Source organism: Pelodiscus sinensis, chromosome 4 (assembly GCF_049634645.1).
Source record: "Pelodiscus sinensis isolate JC-2024 chromosome 4, ASM4963464v1, whole genome shotgun sequence".
NCBI lineage: Eukaryota > Metazoa > Chordata > Testudines > Trionychidae > Pelodiscus > Pelodiscus sinensis.
The window spans coordinates 28,127,392-28,151,317 of record NC_134714.1 but is presented as its reverse complement, the minus strand read 5'-3'; the positions used below and the strand labels follow the sequence as shown (position 1 = coordinate 28,151,317).

The following is a 23,926-nucleotide window of genomic DNA, read 5'->3' as shown; positions in this document are numbered from 1 at the left end:
GTGGCCAAGTTTCCTGAAGTCCCATGAAGTTTGTTTATAGCTACTAGTCCTGGCTCTCGGTGTTCCATGCTGTTCTTTAGCTCTAATTTACCCCAAATGTCTTAGAAGAGCCCAGTAAGCAGTGGAAGTGTTGATAATACTGCTAGACAATATTGACCTCCCGTGGCTCAGCAAATTCTCTGGTTCGGCACTGATACGGTCCCAAGGTGCTGGACTACAGAGGTTCAAACAGTATTAGCAATCACAACTCCCTCCAGCTTCCTGCAGTTTTTATACTACTCCTTCACAAAACACTCAGACTTGTTCTTACTGGAATGGATCACTGGAAATGTTTTTCCTCACAAAGAAAGTCAACATCCTACATTCCGAACTAGAACCAAAACCGAAACAAAAACCACTCCTTGAGAGGAAAATGTTCATGGCTGGGGCAGAGAGGGGCCCCAACCTCAAATCTAAGATCCAGATCTGAACTACTCCAACCAGCTGGGGTATTTGGCCATAACATTTTGGTTCAAGGGAAATACTTCTCTTCTTTAAGGGGAAAGATTTCCTCAGTGTTCATAAAACAGGCATTAAACTGGGAAAAAGTGTCACCTTCGTGCACTTTTTAAAAAGCATTTTCCATTTTATCAGGCATGTTATTTTACAGCAGACTTCAAATGACCAAACAGCTGCCATGAGTCTGATCATGAAAAAATAAAACCCATGATGTATTTTTAACAGGACACATACATGCTGTGTTATTGGAAATGGATTTTGTTTTCTGTATACTTCTTGATGTATCTTAAGTTCAGTCTGTGTTGTTACTGTTTTCTCCCAGACAAGTTAGTGCTATAGCTTTGTCCACAGTTTCCTGTATAGCTTCATTAATTTGATTGACTCAAGATCTATGGTGACTTCTAAGAAGATTAAATTACACAGTTCCCCTTGTTCATGTGCTGTTTGAGATTACATGCAGCAATTTCTCAAAGGGAAGCAATTAGGTGACCACAAATTTAATAAAACCTAATTATTTTGTTTGTACAAACAATGAAGCCAAAATCATTTGAGCAGCAAGGAAGTATAATTACTTCAAAAATAAACTGAACAGTGCTACCTATTCTCATAAATAACCAGCTTTGGATTTTCTATTTATGCGAAGAATGCTCATGGAATATTTTCAGTTGGCTGGGAACCAATCTTCAAAGGTAACATTTTATCATTATTATTTAATATTTGCTCTATAATGCCTTGGCATATGCTAGGTGCACTAGAGATACATGTTTCCTCATCATGGGTATCTGCCAACTAACAGCAGCAGATGTAATTTCCTACCCATATTTTGTTTGGTTGGTCTATAGGAAATCACTCTTAAAGATATCATTATACCATAGTGCTCTTCTTGGGGGAAGGTCTAGCTAGGGTATGTCCTCGCTAGACAAGAATAATGAGAGAGTGAGCATCTGTGTCCTTCTCCACCCCCATGTCAAACTATTAGAACATGGCAGATGAGATGGGAATCACTAGGAACAACACATCACAGAAGCAAAAGATCAGCTTGAATAATTTATGGGATCCCTCTATCATGTGAAAGCCTTGTAGAGGCAGCATCAGAGGCAGAATGTCAGATGCTAAGTTGAAGTGCATCCTCTGAGCAAAAGAGCGTTCACTTGGCCTAAGGCATCCATTCAAGTCCTCGAAACAGGAGTCAGCTCCTACTGCACTCAAGCCAAGGAGACTGAGTTTTATAAATTATAAGGTGAAGCAGCCTCCTCCCATGAGTGCTGCAGTATTTCAGGTACAAATTAGTTAACTCAAGACATTGTTAGTCATTCACAGCATAACTGCTTCAGTTTTGAAGGGATACAATCAACGTAAAACATATTTAAAAAAAAAATCCTTAACTAGCAGCACCATAGACATAGATCATTTCACCCAAATTTAAAAAAGCAACTACGGAGATTGTAACACTCTCATTTTCACCTTCCCATTTTCACTTTTTGCTCTTCTCCCAGCTCAGATAACATTGACACCAGATTGGTCAATGTCACTTTCCAGTTCTCATGAGCTAGGCCCCACGCTGTTATGCCAAAGGTTGTTTAATTCATACATGTATTTCTGGTCATAATTGACCTGATTTTGCTCTCATTGGCACCAGTATGAATCTGGGATAACTCCACTGAGGCCCATAGACCATCACTGGTGTAAGATGGGTATACATGACAGCAGCATCTGGATCGTTAGTATTTTTAAACAATTTGGCACCAAAATTTCCTGCCAATGTTCTTTTTAGAGGCAAAGGGAGCTACTGTATTCTCACCCACAGTGTGTTCTGGTTCTTTGTCTCTCCCTCTTTGCACTGAGTAGTTGTTCAGAAGTCAAGGAATAGTCCGGTGCTCCTTGGCAGATATGATTTGCCTACAATGGGCCTAATTGCCAATACTTCATGTAAGTATGAAAGGAAATTACCAGTGTATTTGCACATCACTCAGGAAGAGAGAGACCGAGTACCAGCCAACATTAAGGTGTTTTGCTAAAGTCAACGATGGAATCTCACTTCTCAGTGAAGATACAATGGAGCCACAAGCATTTTCTGCTAAAGGCAATTTGACCAGGAGAGACATATAAAAATAGAAGTCCTTGATAGGTTCTTTGAACTTTCCCTTTAAGTTCATTACCATGGAAGAGTAGTTTTACTCAATATCTGACAGCTTCTACAGCAAGAAATTAAGGTGCCACATTGTTTAAGTAAACTGATTAGGAATTGAAGGGAAGATTATTGGCACCTAAGATATCATGCTGAAAAAAAGCCAGTGAACTTGATATTTGGCTTATTACACCCCGTGCCTAGTGCTAAGCTACAGATGCAATCAGGAAAGGCTTTGGAGTTACCATGAGTGAGTCAAGATTGGCCAGAAGTACTCAGGAGAGGTGTGGGTATCACAATGCACAGACGTGCTTCACCAGGGTAAGAAATGGATAGGCTTAACCCCATCTTTTGAACACTGGGGGAATAGCCTTGCTGCATTGGGAAGCCTTGGCACGAGGAGGAATTTAGGATGACAAGATCAGGATGTGTGTAACAAGGGGACTTAATGCCAAATGTGAGTGTATAGCATTCCCTGGCAGGAGCGGGATGTGGTTCCCAGAGGGAGAGATCTAAAGTTTTAGTTATACCATGATGTGGTGATATAGTCACAAACTCTATCCATTCTACTAAAGTCTCAATCTGTGCTATCTAATATAGGGCAGATGAGATGATGTGTAAAGTGGAGGCCAACATTTTTTATGAATAGAGAAAATGCTGGTAGAGATAAAGGGAGATTCAATCCCATGAAGGCAATGGAAAGAGTTGCTGAATTTAAATGGGAGCAGGAGCATGCCTCAAGAGAAGAATTACTCTTTAACTTTAATCAAAGTTTCTTCTTTTCCTTTAAGCATGCCCCTTTTCATCCCCTGTCTCTGTTCTCGGTTATTCCAGACTTTTACATAATCAGTCCCAAGAGAAATTCCTTCACAGAACGCTGCACAGAATCAGGGCTTAATCTAACAGCATTAGGCAAATTACTTCATTTTACCTACAATTCTTCACTCGAAGGGACAAGGATTAGATGAGCTTAATTAAATTCAGAATGTGAATTAGGAACTTGTAACACAGAGTACCCCAAAGTAGCACACTGTAATCTTTATGTGCATCATTCACATATGATTGTTATATTCCATACAAAGCATTCCGTTTACAATATCAATATCAGCACACCAGTGTTCCCGCTAAACTGCGCTGCAGCACAGCTTCATAGGTGAGTAATCAGCCCCACCCAGTCAGCAGCTCAGGGCTCCATGCACAGAGCTGACTGACTGGGCGGGGCTGATTAATCACTTGTGAAGCTGTGCTGCCTTGCAGCTTAGCAGGAACACTACAGCACACAATGAGTCATTTGGAGAACTACTTACCACAACAAGTAGGGAATGTGGAGGAGGGGACTGGGACTAAACCCTACTCATCAGAGGGAGTTAAATCTGATCTATGAATTATTTTGGGGAAGGTCCATAGTTCCCTCTAAGGTGGGCACCTGTGCAGGCACACACCAACAATTTGAGCCACGTACCAGGACTGGAGCTGGGGCCACAGTGCTATTTTTACTACAGTAATCCTGTCCCCAGAAGCCACCATACAGCCCATACAGCCCTGGCCCCAGCTGCTCCCAGGCAGCTGCCTCATGTGCTGGGACTGGAGCTGGGTTGTGGCGCAGCTGCTCCTGGGCCAGGGCCAGGGTACTAAAAATAGCACCATGACCCAACTCCAGCCTCGGCACACGGGGCAACCGCTCACCACATGGCCTAGGCCCGGGAGCAGCTGGGGCCGGGGCTGCATGGCAGCTTCTGGAGCTCGGACCATCGTACTAAGAATAGCACTGCTGCTCCAGCACATGGGGCAGCTGCCCACCATGCAGCCCAGCCCTGGGACCAGGGGGTTAGAGAGGATTTAGGGGCAGGGCCGGACTAAGGGGTGGGCTAGCCGGGCAGCTGCCCAGGGTGCCAATCTATGGGGGGCGCTCGGCTACCAGGGGGCTGCTGCGGCCGCCTGGGGCGGGGGCTGTGTTAACCTCCGCAGCACGGGCCAGCAGTGCCCTTCCCCCCCGTGGTCACTGGGCCCTGCACGGCCAGGCGCAGCCCTCCCCAGCTGGCCCTGGGTTGCGCGCCATCGGTGGTGGCGGGGCCGACTGGGCACCGCATGCATCCCGGGGACGGGCCCGTGCATGCATCATGCACCCAGAGGTGGGGGCGGCGCCATGCGCCTGGGACCGGGACGCCAAAATGGCTCGGGCCGGCCCCGTTGAGGGGTGCAGGTGTCAGGAAGGTAGAAGGTGAACAAAGGGGGCAGGAGGATAACTAAGGGGAAGGTGGGTATGAGGAGAAGAAGGGGCTTTTACGGAGAGGAGAGGAGAGGAGAGGAGAGGAGAGGAGAGGAGAGGAGAGGGCAAGGGCAGGAGAAGAAAGGGGAAGGCACCAAGAGGCAGGGTGGAGGAAAGACAAATGCCAGGGGGCCAAGAGGAGACAATGAGGGGAAAGGGCAGATGGAGTGGGAAGGAGGGGAGGGAACAGGTTGATGCTGGGAGAGGAATGGAGAGGGGGAGGGGGAGGGGCAATGGGGGAAAAGAGAAAGGAAGAGGAGAGGGGAGAAGTGGGTGCCGGGAGAGGAGGGGTTGAAACGAGGGGTGAGCATGAGGAAGGCAAGGGATGGAGCAAGTCATCTGTGGGGTTGCAGAGGGGTATGAGAACTGGGACAGAGGGTGGTGAGGGGGTGGGCACCAGGAAGGAAGAGGGCAAGGGGAGCAGGTGTTGGGAGGGCAGTGGCAACGAGGGAAGGCGGAAGCACCAGGAGAGTGCAGGGCGGAAGGGAAGGTGCAAATGCCAGGAGAACTGTGGGGGTGAAGCAGAAGGGCAGACACGGGGAGGAGCAGGGAGAGGAGGAACACAGGTGTGTAGAGCAGTGTTTCCCAATTGGTGCTCCGTGGAACCCCAGGGTTCCGCAAAGCGAAAGTAAGGGTTCCACGAGAACACGGCATTGCCCCTCTTAAAGAGACAGAGTATTTTGCAGGGTTTTTTTGCTCAACCAATTATGGCAGGGCTTTTTTTTTTTTTTTTTTTGCTTGCCAAATTTTACTCTGGGAACCCTAGGGGTTCCTTGAAATTATTTTAAGCTGAAAAGGGTTCCGTGGCACAATAAAATCAGGAAACACTGGTGTAGAGGGATGTGTTAGGAGAGGGGAAGGAGAGGAGGGCTAGAGGAGGGGTGGGCACAAGGGAGAAGGGAAGGGCAGGTGCAGGGGTTAGAGAGGATGGGGAGGGGAGCAGGTCCCAGGAGGGCTGAGGGGAGTGAGAAGGGCAGGAGCTGGGATAGTAGAGGAGGATGAGGCATGGGGATGGCAGCAGGCACCAGGGGAGCAGATGGGGTGAGGGGAGGGTGGGAGACATGGCAGCAGAGGGGAAAAGAGAGAGGTTTATAAGAAATGTGTTAATAATTTGGGTGCCACGAAGGCACACATCCAAACAAGTGCACATGACTTCAATATTGGTGCATAAGACACAACTCACTCCACTCACAGATGGAAAATCTTAGAGGGAACACTGGGAAGGTCTACGGCCTATATTATACAGAAGATCAGATTAGATGATCACAGTGGTCCCTTTGGGCCTTGGAATCTAAGAACTTATGAGCTAGGCACCTAACTCTGCAATGGAGAGAGGCACCCATCTCCTCACAGGATTCACAGCCCTGTCTGTTCTTTACGAGTTGGGTACCTAAATCACTTTGTGGCCCCTAAGCCACTTTTGAAAATGGGATGCAAACTCCTAAATTATTAAACACTTTCAACAATTTTCATCCTCACCTACTGAGGAGATGGACCTCCAAGTCCTATGCTTCTGTGATTGTAGGACAGTCTAAAGGGCAAAACTCTGAGAGTAAGAGTAATTTAATTCCTTTTAACAGGAAACTGCTACACCAGCAGTTCTCAACCACTTTACCACAGTGGGCCCACATGTACTGCTCTCTGTGTGTTATGTGGGCCACATGCACAGAAAATATTCTATCTGTATAGCCTTGAGGAGTCACAAGGGATGCAGTTATGTGATGATTTGGCTACAAACAGCCTGTGACTTAAAAGCTCCTGATCTATACTATCTATAGCTGCTAGAGGAACTCAGCTATGGCTTCATTCTCTGCCACTTACAACGAAAGCATAGCCACTTCCTACACCAATGGAAGGAATTTGTCTGTGAAGTAGATAACTCAGCTCTCTAGGAGGTGGCAAGCAGATCAATATAAGTATTCTTCCATCAACCTAGCCTCATTTCCACCAGGGTTTAGGTCACCCTAGTTATAGAGCTCAGGGTGAAACAAAACAAAAGAATCTTGAACGATGAAGCCTGGTTGATATAATTTTTAAATGTAAACCATGACTTGTAGGAGAGGAGCTTCCTTATTAAGTTACTTCACATAGACACTTGCCCTAATGCAACCAACTGTTCTCAAGAGCCTTTAAAAAACTCATTTAAAAGCAATTACCCAGGACACCTCTATTCTAACATTTCTGAATTTAATGAGTAAAAAATATTGTACCTTTCTGAATCCATTGGGTTCTTCCAAAGATCTAGAAGTCTGTTTTTAAAAAAAGAAAAAAAAATATAAACACAAAATTCCATGAAACTGAGATTCCCATGGAGCCTATAACAGAATATTCATTTCACAGGGGGAATGTTTCTTTCAAATTTCTGGTCATCTGGATAGCCTGAAACAGCAGGTAATTGGTGTTTAATGAGTTTTTTAATGCACATCAGGAATAAAGCCCAAATGGATTTTGTTTCCTAACAATGTCAGTCAGATGCAGCGTTCCCTAAGAAATAGCTTTGATTTTACTGACACCTATTGACTAAATGTGTTCTTACACAAGGTACACAGGCAAAAATTGTACCACATAATAACTGATCTCACACTACGTCCATAATACTCCAATTAACAGAGACTGCCCATCACCTCCAGTACAAATCAAAGGATTTATATTCTAAATATATACTTTCAATTTGAAACTCACTGACAACTTCCTAGCAGAGGATAACAATTACAGATTTTCTCCCAGACCTTACGGCCAAGATTTTCAAAAATGTTAAGTCAGTTTAGGGGGCTCAATTTTCAGGTTCCCAAGTTAAGATACTTTAAAGAGGATTTACTGCACAAAGTGCCAAGAACCCACAATCTGAAAATGAGACTTAAAAATTTAGTGTCCAAAATCACTAGGCACTTTGAAAAATCATGACTTAACTAGGAAAATGTATGTAAAACTGCAAATATCTGTATCATTATTTACAATATTTGTTACTGGATAAGCTATTCACAATGCTTTTATGTACAACTCTCTTATTAAAGCTTTATTTTTACTCAGATCTATACTTTGGTTCTCACATTAAAATCCATTACAATTATCCAAGACTTCATCTCTTTTAATCATTTCAACGACCTAGCCCGCGAAGAGAATGCTGTAAAGAAATTGGCACCTTCTGTGGTCTGTTCTGTTCTGGATTATACTGATCACATTGATTCACATAGCACAACAGACCGGAAGACAGTTATTCAAAGAGAGTTCTGTGGGTATATAAACTTGTTACAGTAAGGCTACGTCTAGACTGCAAGCCTCTTTCGAAAGAGGCTTTTTCGAAAGATACTTTCGAAAAAGCCTCTTTCAAAAAAGAGCATCTAGACTGCAACCAGTACTTCCGAAAAAGCAAGCCGCTTTTTCAAAAGAGAACACCCAGGCAGTCTGGATGCTCTCTTTCGAAAAAGCACAGTTTGCATTACATAGCGCCTTTTTTCAAAAGAGCACTGGTGACGCAGGTGAAAGAGACGCAGGTGAAGTATTTTTGAAAAAAGGCTACTTTTTTCTAAAAAACCCCCTGCAGTCTAGACACAGCCTAATTGTGCAAAAGAACATTCTGTGAAGGAGCGAAGCAGCAGGCAGAAAACCCCTACTTGGAATTTTCCCGTTACATGTCTAAGACAAAGTTATATATTACACCCACCGACAAGATGTGAGAACCCAGGGACTAGAACCCAGGTTTGAAGAAACAAGTACAGCTGATATTTCCACAGTAGTACTGGCAGGCCATATGGTGGCACAAAATGTTATCTAAGACACTCTGAGTGATAGTACCCGATGGTACTCTGACCGGCTACTTAATCCCAGGGGTTGTCCAGGCAATGACATAGATTTCAGTCTGCTGCAGTGTCAGACTTCACCTCTTCTCCTGATATCTGATCTCTAACTCCAATCTGACTTCGACTGATTCCTGCCTCGGAGTTCTAACCAGGTTCTGGCTCTAATCTCTAATCTCCAATCCTGGCCTGAGTCTGACCTTGACTCTTATTTATAGGACCTAGGCTTGCAATTCCTGCAACTCCAGCCCAGTGACTCCTGTTCCTGGTGGGCAGACCTCATCCCAGCTGTGACCACTAAGCAAGACCACCCACGCGCCCATTCCTTACATATAAATGTTGGAAAGATCATCACTATTGGGCCAAATCTGAGGTCTTTTCCCAAGAAAAAAAATATAAGTGATGCTTGTGCAGAGGCAAAGAGGTTTTCTAATTGAACACTGAAAGTGTGTGTCTTTATAGAAATATTCAGTTGGCTTCCATGGGACTACCCATATGTTTAAAGGTAAGCACATGCTTATATCCTTCCTGGACTGTCAGAAAGCAGTGGTTACTTACAAGAATCATGGAAAAGTACCTTAGTGTCTTTAGTGCTAACAACTCCAGTGACTGTTCACCTACCAATGAGCTGGTGGAGTCTTTGAGTTTAGATTTGTAAAGCATCCATCGATAACGCAGGTCCTCCACATCTTCAGAGGTCCCAACAACTCTCTGAAGAGTACGGAGATCTTCAAAAAGACGCTGCCCCTCAGGAACACGAGACTGCAGTTTCTTCAGGAAAAGACAAGGACATCAGCAACATGGCATTCAGATGAATCACTGCTTTGCCGAAACTAGAGATTGTCATTTAAAGGGACATTAGCATTGCATCCAGTTGTTGGGAACACTGCATTAATGTTTACACATTTATTTGTATTTTGTCTCCACATATCCATTTCAGATGGTCAATCTTCCTGGTAACATAGACATGTCCTAAAATAGTCAGAGATGCAAGCCCATGCTGCATATGCCCATAAAGCTGTCATTGCCACAAGCTGGGATTTGACGACAGGGGATGGGGATCATTTGATAATTGTTTTGTTCGGTTCATTCCCTCTGGAGCATATAGCACTGGCCACTGCCAGACGACAGAATACTGGACTAGATGGACCACTGGCATGACCCTGAATGGCCATTCTTATGTTCATCTCCCAACACCACTCACTATTCCCAAAAAATTAGTGTTTGAAGACCAACCTTCAACTTGCTTTGTTTTGCTTTAACTTCTTCACTGTTGGAGGGTTTTGTTAAAAGAATCTTGCTCAATGTAGCATTTTCTACCCGTAACCACTGTTCAAAGTCCTTTATGAGTTTAAGGAGGTGACTGCTCTCTTCTTCTTTGCTTACATTCTCCTGTGTTACAGAACAAAAACCAAAAAAGGGGTTTTTTTCATAAGAAACACATTAATTATTATTATTTCCTTCAGTCGCCCAACAGCCTGATCACTGTTTCCTGCTGAAGCCAATAGCAAAATTCACATTGACTCTAATGGGGTATCACCAGGGTCCAGATTAGAGATATGAAATCCTGGTTAAAAAGTGAACTGGTTAAATGGAAAGTTTAGCCAGTTAACTGTGATCCCACAGGCAGGGTGGCTGCTCTAGCCCAGCTGGGCCCACTGCACCATAGGCTGCCCCAGTCAGGTCAGGCCAATCCCACTGCACTGTGGGCAGAAGCTGTTCCAGCCATGCCAGAATGAACCCGCCGCACCGTACCATGTCACGTGCAGGGGAACCACTTCAGCCAGGCCAGGCCTGGCCAGAGCAGGCCCCCCCACCGCTTAACCTATTACCTCGGTAAGCATGCCAATAGAGTGCATGCTTACCGGATAACTGGTTAACCGTTTGCATCCCTAGTCTAGATTTGGTCTCTCTTGCCTCATCTTAATTGAGGCCAAATTCTATGAAGTTCTGAATGCCTCCTGAGAGGTGCTTCTCTTTCTCAACTTCCACTGAAGTCTCAAATCCCACAGGCTCTCACTATGAGGAAAAAAGTTTAGATTTGAATTTTCTATGTGGACAAAAATCTCCTATGATTTTATAAGAGTTTTCTAGGACAACAGAATTGGAAATGGAGCAGGATGCACCATCCACCTGTGATTCAAGTTATAAATAACTGGTCACAGGAAGAAGATGGAGGGCCAGATCCCTAGCTGCGGTAAACCAGTTGTACAGGAACTATACTGATTTACATCATCCGACACTCTGGCTCTAGGTTTACTCTATTGAAATTTGACAGTGGAATGAGGAATTTAGCAAAACAGAGAACGTTCACAATTTTTCCATAACTCCCAGTCTGGCATAATTCTATTCCTTACAAGGGTTTCTACTATAACACGTGCTGTCTCATACTCAAAACAGTGCATGTGATTTTGGCTGAGTGACTTGTACTGATCTGTAGGGGAATCATGAAACTATGCCCCTGCACCAACTGTTGCAAATTGAAGCTGTCTGTAAGGATCACAGTCTTAATCCTGACATATCAGAGGACGTTGTAAATTGCACGGTTTTAGATATAGTATCCAACAGAGCCACAGGGAAACTGTCTTTGTGACATTATGATGGAATGCGGATATACACTGCTTCTCTCACCTGCGAGCGCTTGACAGTTACCTCTAAAGAGTGGAAGGCGAATTCAGGCATCAATGTATTTCCCACAATGTTTATATTCTTCCCTGTATCAACCACTGCTGCATTTGGCTGCATGTTACCGAGGAGGCTTGAAAATACAAAATCAGACAAGTCAATGCACTGATGCATCTCACAACTGACACATCCATGTACAGGGGAAGAGGTGGGGAACCAAGCCAATATATCTATGCTGCAATAACCTATGATTACAATTATTTCCTTACTAATAATATAACAAATCAGCAGTGTCACAAAGTATGAGTAGTACTTGGTGCTAGTACTGACTTGTAGCTCTTTACAAGTTATTGGAACTATACTCCTCTCTGCACAAACAACACTACCGATAGGCTGAAGTATTCAAGCCTGTCTGTGTATTTCTTTGTCATGCTCCCCCCTTGCACCATCTTAAGCCCCCGTCTCTACAGTGCTTTCAAGCCCTTGGGAAGAAAAGGAAAAGGCCTCGGACTTGCTGAGATGGGGTGGTGAGGGATCCACCGGGATGGGGGTCCAGGATCTGCTACAGCCACATGGCGGGGGCGGGGAGGCCAGGGCCTGTTCTGGTAGCTGGTGCCAGGAACAGGACCTGCTGCATGGTGGTGGTGGTGGTGGTGGTATGGGTCTGCTCTGGTGGCTAGGAATGGGACATGCTGCATGGCCGGGGAGGAGGAGAGCCGGGAGAGGGCGGGCTCTACTCGGGCAGCTGGGAACAGGACATACTGCATGGCGGGGAGGAGGGGTTCTGCTCCGGTGGCTGGGAACGTGTGTGGCACAGTGGCACACATCCAAACCAGCACACATGACCTCAATACTTGTGCACAAGCCAAAACTCACTCCGCTCACGGTTGGAAAAATCTTAGAGGGAACACTGCTCCACACTGTACGAGTTGGTGCAGGTTATTTTTGTGTGAATATGGGTACATGTGCACACACAGCACTGTATTAGAAGTTCAGCAAGGACCTCCAGATCCGAAAGGCATGAGGTTCTATAGTCAATGCTAAAACTTTAGTACAGATAGGTAGGAGAGGGTATTTGCTGTGCTTAGAATGTTACAAATCATTAAGATTCAACTCCAGAAGTGGCCCCTTGGAAATGTACAGTTGATGTACTTTCAGAAGAGAAAGAAGGTCTTGTGGTTAAAGCACAACAGCAGATCCGGGCTCTATTCCTGTCTGCCAGAGACTTCCGGCATGACTATGGGCTAGTCCCTTAAAGGGATACTGTCATCCTGAAATCTAGTCTCTTGAAAAAAGGAAAGAAAGATAGTTTCAGGTTCTATGCCTGAGCCTGAATTTCCTCACCAGGTTTTATGGGTTTTACAACAACATCATTTTTATATTTAAAAATAATTACTCTTCATTACTGCAGTGTAATAATATACAAATCTCCCTCTCATATTATATATAGAGAGAAATATAAATATAATAAACAACATGATAAACCTTTCCCCCCTCTCTAATGCCCGTCTATCCTTCATTTTCCCCTACCACTCAGAGAAAGGCCTGAGTAGGATCCATACTTTCCCAGAGTGGGAGTCCTTGGCTCTTGGGGCTTGGCTTAGGCCCATTCATAGATTTAGGCTCCACCTCTTTAACTATCCTTTCCTTTAAGGATCCATACCAGGAGTGCTTCTTGATGCAAAACTACATTTTGCCAATCTAAAAGGTTGGGGCATAAGTGGCTATGTCAATGCAAAAATTCTGTCAACATTACCACATCTATACTGGAGATTAGGTCACTCTAACTAAGGTGTTGAGGGCACAACATTTTTCACAGTCCTGAGACCAAGCTAGGACAATCTAATTTTTAAACGCAGACCATGCCTAAGTGACTTTCATGATGTCACATGGAAAGCCTGTGATGGAGCAAGGTATTGAACCCTTGTCTCTCAAGTCCTGGATTAGAGCCATCACCACTAGAACACCCTCTCTCAAGCCCCCAGAGGGATAACCTGCTGCCACCTACAAACGAACCCCATAGCCAGCAATTTTATGACCTAATGCTACATAAAAAGTGCCAAGTGCTCTGAGTTTCCTTTGCCTTAATGAGAGTTTGAGATGCTCAGTATCTCACAAAACCTGGCCCCTAGCATACTTAGAGCATCTTCACACCATAACAGCAATTGAATTAAGGAATCCCATTACATCACGATTGTTCCATAACCCAGTTACAGCTGGGTTAAGAACGGTTTCAGTGATGGGGCTTTAAAGATGTTACAAGATTGGTTTAAAGCTTTGGACTTGAACATGCATAAGGCCCAGAATGCACTTACAAACAGAAGTTGTAACCAACTTGGGTGGTGAGGTAGGATAGTCAACCCTGAGTTGTGGTAGTCAAAGACAGGCCTTTAGAGAACCACCTCCGACCTTCTGGCAACACAAGGTTGCTGTGAGGGGAGATGCTAAATGTTTTCAGATAGACTTCCCAAGCTTCCAAAACACAAAGATGTCTTCTTGCCCTCTCCTCTGTAACACGAAAGTGGGTTGTTCCAGGATATTATAAGCCCTGGGCTGTAGAAGATCCCAACTGGGGATCTGGACACTAGAGTACCGATACTTTGCCTTTACAGTTTTGCTAATTTTTAAAACTTTTTTGGGGGAAACTTAATTTTTATTAGCTTAATTCTCAGAACGCCAGCAGCAGAGATGGGATCTGAGCAAGGAAGTAATGGTAGCTCAGTTACAGGGTTCCAGAAAGGTGCTCTAAATAGGGAGGGGACTGTGAAAAAAGGCACAAAGGTGGAAACAGCAGAAGGAAATAAAGGGTGTGTCAGACAGTAGCACTGACTGAGCCAAGAGTGTTTGGGAGAGAAGGGAGAGAACATGCAGGGAGTTCGGAGGCAACTTGGGAGTTCTAGGGCAGGGCTGAGTGAAAACCAGACAGGGCCAATGTGAGGTTAAGTACCATGAGAAAGTTAAGTGGTTAGGTACCATGTTTATGTTGTGAGAAAAATAAACCAGAAATTGATATTCATTGCTAGAAGCACTTTGGTCTCACTCAGAGAGAACCATTTGAGGACGCTAATGTGTGTTTGGTAGAGGAGGTCAGGACTATGTAGTTTGGAGAGATCTCTAAGATGCCTGATGGCCGCAGGTGAAAAAGTCAGGGGAAGGGTACCAGATCAAAACAAATTCCAAAATAAAAATAATTGCACACGCTCTCAGAAAATATCTGAACTAGGTGAGTAACCTGTTATTGCTGGGTTATTTCCAGAGAACACCTCTCAAGCATGTAGTAATTCAGACAATCCACTTGTAAAAGAACCCAAGAGCTCAGACCAGAGATGGAGAGGGAATGTGTGGTTCTAATTAAGCAGTGTTCCTTGACAGGTAACAGCCAAGGCATCTGCTAATGGCAGGGATCAAAGGTATTGCAAAACGGCACTTAGCTGCCAGCAAGACTTAATTAAAGAGTGATCTCCCTTTGTATTTGGTGTGGCTTGTTTCTGAATGGCTTTATTTGAATTTAAACTTGAGAGGTGTTTCAACACAAAACTGTCACCCGCATTACAGCTGGTTTGCTATGGCTGCAACAGGCACTGCTCTGGAGTCTCATTATGTCCTACTAATACTAATACAGATACGCAGACTGTGTCAGTCTGGAGTGGCTGATTGTGAAAATTAACCTAAACATGTTTCCACCGTGTTGGGTGAGTGTGTCTGCTCCCCACACCTAATGTCTGCTTCTCTGCCCATTCTCTCTGCCATTACTAACAATGTCATCCTCCCAGTCCCTTGGGTCCTCAAGCACAGTGGCACCTCTGACTCTGCTCTCTCTATAGCAGCAATGCAGACAATATCCAAGTCTTGCCTGCTCTTCCTCCTCCATAACCACTGCACAATCCAGACTTTTCTCTCTGTCCACATCTGCAACACTCTCATCCAAACCCTTATGTCCTGACTCAAGTACTATAACACTCCTATTGGCTCAGGCTTAAGAGAGATTTGCCAGGTATCGTGTCTGCTCACAGACCACAATATCCTGGCTAACATCTCAGAAGAGGTACAGTGCTCAACTCTCCACTTTCTTACACCAGTGTGAATCAGGAGTAACTCCACGGCACTCAAAGAGAATCAAGCACAGTCACTAATGTTCAATACTTCTCTAGGCTTAGTGTTTGCAATATATCAAGCAGAGCAGCAGAAAGAATCCCTGTCGAAGAGACATGGGAAACATTTATTGAACACTTACCTTATTGTCATTTTTTTGAGTGACTTCAAAGACTTTGTCAGCTGGTTCAATTCAGCATGGAGATGTGCTGCTCCCTCTGGGGAAGAACTCTTAATCACCAGCTGACCATGAGCCTCAACAAGATGTGCTTGGATCTCCTTATCCGGGAATTCAGCTAGCAGCCCCTGAAATTCACACATTCAGTCACTTCCAGGTGTCATAGCTACTTCTGAAGTTTTACCACCATGCGTGGTATCTGTGTCCAATGAAGGGCTATGTTCAGCCTTGGATTATGCTGGTTTCTCTTGGCGTTACCCTATTTACAGTTCCCCAGGATCTGTGAGGTGTTCTTGCAGGTAGCTAGCAAGCCCAAGAAGTGGGTTGCTCAGAGTTAGGGAGGAAGTGTAGCTAGCATGCCTCTGTTGCAGCATCCACTGTGGGACTTCTCTGAAGCCCCCAGTGGAAATTAAAGCTGTTGCTTCCCACTGAAGGGCTAATCAGCCCAGGGAGGCACAGGCAGTGCAAACCACCAGTATGAGTGAACCTAGATGCAAATTACTTCCATGGACGGAAAAATGAGCAATTGCGGGAAAGGAGAAGTTTTCACTTTGGCACACAAATGCAATGTAGGATAAACTAATAGAGTACCACAGCATTTTAATGTTATACTTCTGTATGTCTGGAGAAATTAGGGATGTTTAGCTAATTAACCATAACATATCAAATAGTTGATGGAATTTTCATCAACTACTTGATTAGTCATTAAGGGGGGGTTCCCTACCACCGCTGCAGCTCTGCATTTTAAATATAGTAAGACCTACTAGGCTCTTACTATATTTAAAGTGCAGAGCCACAGAGGGGCTATGTCTAGACTGCAAGCCTCTTTCGAAAGAGAGCGTCTAGACTGCACGCGGACCTTTCGAAAAAGCAAGCCGCTTTTTCGAAAGAAAGCACCCAGTGAGTCTGGATGCTCTCTTTCGAAGAAGCCCTATTTACATTCAAGAACGCCTTCTTTCGAAAGAGCACTTTCGAAAGAAGGCGTTCTTCCTCGTGAAATGAGGTTTACCGCCGTCGAAAGAAAAGCCGCGTTCTTTCGATTTAATTTCGAAAGAACGCGGCTGCAGTCTAGACGCAGGTGAAGTTTTTTCGGAAAAAGGCTACTTTTTCCGAAAAAAACCCTGAGTCTGGACACAGCCAGGGGTTAGCGCCTGGGGGCGGCGTGAGCCAGGACTAAACAGTCCCAGCTCGTGCCAGCTTTGGGATTGCTGTGGGTCTGCACTTCAGATGTAGAAAGAGCCCAGTGGCTCTTACTACATTTAAAATGCAGAACTGCAGTGACAGTAGTGAGCACCCCACCTTAATCGACTGTTCAATTCTGGCTGGTGCTGCTCCCAAGAGAACCCCACAGCGGCTCTGCAGCCTATGCTTATCAGTTGACTACTCAAGTAGTCGCTTACATCCCTAGGAGAAACCACCCTGATAGGAGGAACGGAATTCACATTCAAGACTGGATTTTCCTTTAAGGTGTCTGCAGACATTTCAACAGAAGCTTGATGCTTCTTTCACCCTAACCAGCCAGATCATCATGCACTAATCATAGAGCAGTCCAGCTGGGAATTAGCAGGCCAGACTTAGGAAATATCTGTTGTCCAGTTTACACAAGAAATGTAAATGAAATGGAACCCATGGGAATGCACCTCTTCCCCTGAACTTCCACCTACTACGTGGATCACAAAAGCAAATGGATGATGCCATCATACGTCAAAATGTGTCCCCCACCTTCAAGTCTGCGACTCTGCTCTCTGTTTTCCTTTCCCCACTGGCATCCTGATAGGATTCCAACTTCTGTTCAGTCATTGTGATCCACTGCTGAAGGTCTGACAGTTTGTTATTGAACGTCCAATGTTCCTGAACATGCTTCTCAGTCTGAACCAGCATGATCTAAAAATATCAGGAGAAAACAAAACACATGAATAACAGCGCACAGAGAGCAAGTTTCACTAGAGAGACCATGGGGATGGGTACTATAGAAACACAAAGATATGAAATAAAAATATGGAGGAAAGGCAGAAGCTCCAGTTTAGCTGTTTAGTACCATGCTATGGAATGTCCCTAAGTGGGTAAATACTAGCTCCTGCAGATCTGAGCTTAGCCACATGGTGGGGCAGTATGTATTAGAATGGCTTCCCAGTTTACAAACGACTCAAGGAGAAAAATTCTATATTTTGCATCGATACTAAGTACTTTACCCTCCTCACTTTGCATGCAAAATCACACTATATACAATAAAAGGAGAGAAGCCATATAGTATTTTTCCAGGTAAAAGCACCATTTTAGTGATCCAATTGTTATAAAAAAACTACAATTGCCTAGCATTTTAGACTCAAACTTTATTATGGATAGTTTTTAGTGGCATAGCAAACCAAGAGAATTTTACAAAAATCTCTGTTTTAGGAGGGAAGATTTTTATAGATGCCCTTACAAGCAACAAAATTCTGTACTTTTCATCAGTCTTTGATGTAACTACAGTGGCTTTGGACCATTAACATTTAAGTTTACAAAGTGTATATGATAAACCTACCAGACAAGCCAGTATTAAATTCTTAGGTAGCAAATCAAATTGTGTGAGCCTAAGCCAAAAAAAATCTGGACACTCGGGAATGGATTCAGTCCCAAGGGGTGAGAAGACTCATGCTGCACAAAGGAGACTTTCCAAACCAAACAAGCAGTAGTGTTTAAAAACATAAGAATGGCCATACTGGGTCAGACCAAAGGTCCATCTAGCCCAGTATTCTGTCTTCTGAATGTCTTCAGTCCCAGAGGGAACGAACAAAACAGATAAATATTAAGCGATCCACCCCCTGTTGCCCATTCCCAGGTTCTGACAAACCTAGGGAAACCATTCCTGCCCATGCTGGCTAATAACCACTAATGGAACTATTCTCCATGAATTTATCTAATTATTTTTTGAACCCTGTTATTTTCCTGGTCTTCACAACATCCTCTGGGTTATAGACTCAAAAGGAAGTCTATCCACTCTTCACAACATGTCTGAAAACAGAAAATTTATCATTTAATTATTCTGGCATAGTTAAAGTCATACAACCTCCCCTAGTATGGACATGGTTATATTGGCATAAAAGGTCTAATTCTGGTATAACATTCTCATAAAGAAAGAAATATACTGGTACAAAGGTGCTTTAGAGCAGTATGGTTTAACTACATCTACTCTAGGGGTTGTACCTTTATAAACTATATTTTATACTTCTCACAACCAACATATTTATACCAGTACAATCTACCGGTATCCTCAATTGTTACGATGATTAAATTGTAGGTTAGGGAAGATTAAAACAAAGAAAACTGGGAAATCTTTAAAGATTGATCAAGGCCATAAGAACTTAAAAAGCAGATATTATGATAATATGAAAAGATAATTTTTGTAGCTGCCACTTTAAATTCTTCACTAAATTTTGAGTTACCTCTAGAGATCTCTTCAGTGTCTGACAGTCAGATGAAAGCTGGTTCATTTTATGTCTGTGGGTGGGATTCGATTGAACTAGATTCTCCAGCTCTTCCATTTGAACTATAAACTCTGCCAACTCTTCTTGGATCATCTACAGAGTAAGAGAAAAACTGTACTTACATACTGAGCATTGATTTTGCAGTTGGTTCCATTTCACAGCATGAGACATCTTCCAGAAAAATCACTAATTTTAAGCAAATTAATTTTTGATGCCTGGAACTGAAAATTTCAAAAAGTAGCCAGCAGGCATTCAGATGTCTTCGCAGCTGATTATGAATAAACAGAGAGATAGCATGCTTGCAGCTATCAGGACAATCAAAGCACCACAATGGTACAAAAGCACCAAAATAGCTGCAGAAAGGGATTGATTTTGCTGTCACTAAGGCCGTGTCCATACTAAAAAAAAGTGAATCTATGTGACTAAGGAGTGTGAAAAGTCCCAATTCCCAATCCCAATTCTTATCACTGTGACATCAGAACCAAGCTGTGTAAGATTACAGAAACAAAATCTACCTCTTCCCTCTAACCCTGCGCCCCGCAGTATTTTTGACATTAATAAAATATGCATTTTGCCCAGAAGGAAAATAACCCAGTCATGCCATCTGTTAACAGGGGCATAATTAACATGCAGGTAGCATAGATAACTATCATTGTAACATACCTGTAGTCTCTGGAGTCGTGTTTCTTTACCTAAAAGATCAGGTAGTGGTTCATTCTCTAGATCTACTTTGGTTCTGATAGCGGATAACAACTTTTGCAGAGGTACAAAGGCTGCATCAAAGTCTTTATGCTGAGTTACCAAACTCTAGGCAAAAAGAGCAAAACAGCACTCAACAGAACTACAGTTATATTATTTTGTCAGTGTACATGTGACACTGAGCAAATAAGCAGCTGCCCTGCACAGTAATCCGTGTTTCTATTATCAATCTACAAAATGCATCAGACATAGTGGGTTAGTATAAGGGAATGTATTTATAAAAAATTGGATTAATAAAAGATTCATCATAATCTTTAGCATGGATATTAAACAATGAATAGATCTCGAAGTGAACTTAATATGAACTGCTTACCTGCAGTCTGCTTTTCCTTTGCAGCAGACTTTTGTGCAGAATCTCTCTTTCCTTTGCAGCATTGGTTACCTCTGCCAAAACAGCCTTTGCTCTTTCCTCACTGAAGATACTGCTTAGCAAATCCTTCTTCAGCTGTAACATCACCAACTGCTCCTTGAACTGGGAGCTCTCAGCCAGGCATGCCTACAGGAGAACAATTCTTCTAGTGAAATCATAACACTAAGAGCTACAGGAGCAGATCAAGGCTCAGGTAAAGGCTCAGAAAAACAGCAATGCCATGACTGTAGGACAAAAGCAGCTAAAACATAACTGCAATAACACAAGAGTGGCTAATCTGCAACTTGCCAGAACCCCTTCAGCGGCACCTATTTTTTAAAATAAATGGAGCTGATTGCCATCATCTTCAACCCTAACATGGCGATACGGCCCAATGGCTCAGCTGAAGGCTGGCTCCTCACCTCAAGGTGAATTATTGTTTGCTGGAACCTGCTGTGTACAACCCTGTAAGGAGGAAGCTGTGGGCAACACTGCAGGGCTCTGTGGGCCTACTCCAATCCTGGTATACAGATGACTCAGGATGCTATACCACAAACTGCATCAGGAAAGCGTAAACTCTGCTCACAATATTTCTTCTATAGAAACTGGCTTGCTGCTTTTTTTCTAGTTCTGCAGCTGCTTTGCTGGCCTGTTTGAAGGAAGCCTACTGAGCTACATGGTGCAGGACATGAAATTATCTTATCAGAGTCATGATTCTGCTTGATCCCCGTTTATATAAACATTTACTTCAGAAATCCAAGGAGCGAGGCTGTCACTATCCCTACTCAACTCATGGGTGCAAACATCAATTATGTCTCTTAATACTTTTATTATAATATATTTTAGTATTTATTTGGAACCTGGACCCCTTAAACTCTATTCATCTGAAGAAGTGGGTTTTTGTTGTTGTTTTCGTTAGTCTCTAAGGTGCTGCAGGACTATTTGTTGTTTTTAAGGGTTTTTTAAAATGGTAATATAGTTTAGTGATTAACAGAGTCCTCAGATGTCCTACCCAGATGGATGCTGGGTTACTGCCTAAGGCAATAATAATCATACCAGCACTTAGCTCTTATATAACACACTTATGTAACATTCTTTATTCAACAGGCAACTCTAGCTCACGAAATAGAATGCTCATATTGAATGCGATTTTGGTACAGTTAGTGAAGATGTTGGTCTGAGATTCAGTAGTGTGCTATTTCCTACAGTAACTGGAAACCGTTCTCAGTTGCTGCTGTCAGACAGCTGCATTCCTGCATGTGTCACTGCAGCCTGCGCAGTGCAAACAAGATACTGGCTTCCTAACTTAACTGCAACTCTCTACCTCAATCTGAAGTAGGAAATCATGAGTCTGTGAGGGCTCAGCTGCATTCGCTGTGGAGTCCAGAAGTCTCTGAATGGATGGCTTCCACAGCTGGAACGCTCGTAGTGGATTTTGAAAACGCTGCCCGAGTTCACTTTCAGCCTCAGTGCTCATTTTAAATGTCTTTCCCTTGACCCTGCAAGAATAAGCAGACAACGGAGAGAATGATTCGAGTGAAATCTTAGGTTAAACATGCAATTCACTGAGGGATAAAATAAAACAATCTTGTGTCCGCTCCATGTAACATGAAGGGCCTCCGCTTTCCTCTTGTGTACTCCACTACACCTGGCTTTGTCCACACTTTACTGGACAACTGCCTCTGCCAGTCACACCTCCAACAAATCCTGCTTAGTACAGAGGGACCAATTTATCTCTGCTGCCACTGCACTGAACTCAGCAGAGTGTACCAGAGACGAAATCTGGCCTTGAAGCTCCAATGCCAAACAAACAGTCTCATTGTGCTCAATTTGGTATCTTCAATATTATCCCCCAAGTAAGATCAAAGGCACAAAGTGGCTGGTGGATGGAAGACACAAGCCATGCATGTACATTTCAGAAAGCTAATATGTAGCTGCACCCCCCTGTAGCATTTATACATAAAGGGGTGAAAAGGGAATTTTGGTCCATTTTTCATTTAAAAAAAATGAAGTTTTTTTTTCACACACAAAAACAGTTTGATAACTCAAAATGGCCCAGACTAAAGGAGAACACAAATACATTTTCCTTGCCTTTCATTTTAAATTTCCTAATCTTCTTAGAATCATTTGTGCATGTCAAGTAAAGTCAGTGGATAAATTTAAATAGCAAGCATTCATTAGACTAATAAATGGCTTAAATCTTCAAGTTCCCAATATGAAGGCTGGTCCTAAATGCTAGGAGCTGTGAGAGTAACTTTTAAGGAATGTATGCAGTTCCCTTCCTGGTGACAAACCCTTATAGTTACATCCTACTTCCCTATGCTTTCCTGAGTTCCCATCCCACTGGATCTTGAAGCAGAAACAGCTTTTGATATAAAGTTTACACATAAAAGGAAATATTGTCCTGTTAAGACACAGGATTGACTAATAAAAAGAGATCAACTCCTAGTTATGCCACAGACTTCCAGTTCAACCTTGGCTAATTTCCTTTTTCTGCATCTGCTTCCCCCTCTGAGAAATGGAGAGATACTAGTTAGCTATATCATGTGTCACAGGAGGTTTTGCAATTAGTTTAGTTTCCTGAGGGCCCTGAAATCCTCAGATGGAAATCTCTGTTATTACTTGTTTTGCAGTCCTCCACCAGCAGCACGCTGTGATTTTGCCACGCTTTGCAAAGCAGCAGGATTTGGAGGAAAAGCTGGCAGCTTGATTTCTGATCAGAGTCATTTTTAAGGATTCTACATTTGTTCTTCATTGGAAAAAAAATCCCAGTGTTTCATTTTTTAAAATTTGAATTGCTTGCTTTTTTGGATCCATTTTATTCCTCCTTAGCTAGCACAGTCCTATCTAGGGATAGGAAAACCAGTTTAGACCAAAAACAAAACAAAACCAAAACAACAACAAAAACTGACCTTTTTCCTCTCCCAGACTGATCCTTTCTTGAAGTTTGCTAACTGCAGCCTTCAAACTTCCTGATTCCAGCCAGCCTGGAAGCGGAAGTGCTACAGCACAGGGAGAGGCTAGATTTGTAATGTTTCCAATCCAAAAATGGAAGCAGGAAACAGGAGGCACGTTGTTGGGAGAAGGTGGAATAAGCCCTGCCAGATAACTGGGAGGGGAGTGATTCATCAAAACAATCCTCCCAAAAAAACCCATGTGCACTCTGCAGTAGTTCTGCCATACCATTTACAACTACAGTTCCTAGCCTGATTTTTAGTTATGATGAGGAAAAGAAAGCAAAAAAAATAAAAATATTGATTCTCCAAAGTTAAAACAAGCAGTCCAGGCAAATATTTCATCTAGTGAATAGACAATACAGCAAATGAGTGATCCAAGGTCCAGCAGACAAAGAATCCATGTTCCAAACCATTATGGAGGTTGAGAATATACTGTCCAGACAGCCACATCTTCCCATTACATCAGAGAAACCACAAAGATCAGTTTCCTTTAGTATTTTAACACGTAAATAGCTGATCTTGCTCCCACTGAGATCAAAGGCAAAATTCCTACTCATCTCAATGGAAGTGGGTTGGAATTTTCTAGCACTCAGAATTCAGGTCAAATTTGTGAAAGTATCCAGCACCCAGCAGCTTCTATTGCAATATGATTCACTAGAAAGTCAAAAGAGGTCAGCATCCAATGTGAGCTAAGCTCTTCTGAAAATCTGGCCATTTATTTTGGTGCCTTAATGGGAGCTGAGCTTTTCTGGGACGTCTCCCGTGAGTCAATGCTTCTCAGAAAGGTTCCAGGAACAGGTAATTCTG

At 43.3% G+C, this 23,926-nt stretch overlaps 1 protein-coding gene across 7 annotated transcripts in view; it reads right to left on the bottom strand.

Moving 5' to 3' along the window:
- Window positions 1–23,926, bottom strand: part of SYNE3 (spectrin repeat containing nuclear envelope family member 3) — an 84,985-nt gene that overhangs the window by 6,489 nt on the left and 54,570 nt on the right. For 5 of the 7 annotated variants that reach the window (XM_075926635.1, XM_075926633.1, XM_075926630.1 and 2 more), the window contains 10 exons: window positions 21,487–21,661; window positions 20,127–20,309; window positions 19,718–19,861; window positions 19,013–19,147; window positions 17,310–17,471; window positions 15,552–15,715; window positions 11,324–11,450; window positions 9,929–10,084; window positions 9,314–9,463; window positions 7,106–7,144 (listed from right to left, as the gene is read on the bottom strand). In XM_075926635.1, the coding sequence (XP_075782750.1) occupies window positions 7,106–7,144; window positions 9,314–9,463; window positions 9,929–10,084; window positions 11,324–11,450; window positions 15,552–15,715; window positions 17,310–17,471; window positions 19,013–19,147; window positions 19,718–19,861; window positions 20,127–20,309; window positions 21,487–21,661 (1,435 nt within the window). The remainder of the gene's footprint in view (window positions 1–7,105; window positions 7,145–9,313; window positions 9,464–9,928; window positions 10,085–11,323; window positions 11,451–15,551; window positions 15,716–17,309; window positions 17,472–19,012; window positions 19,148–19,717; window positions 19,862–20,126; window positions 20,310–21,486; window positions 21,662–23,926) is intronic. The other 2 variants (XM_006133698.4, XM_075926636.1) reach the window with 2 other exon arrangements.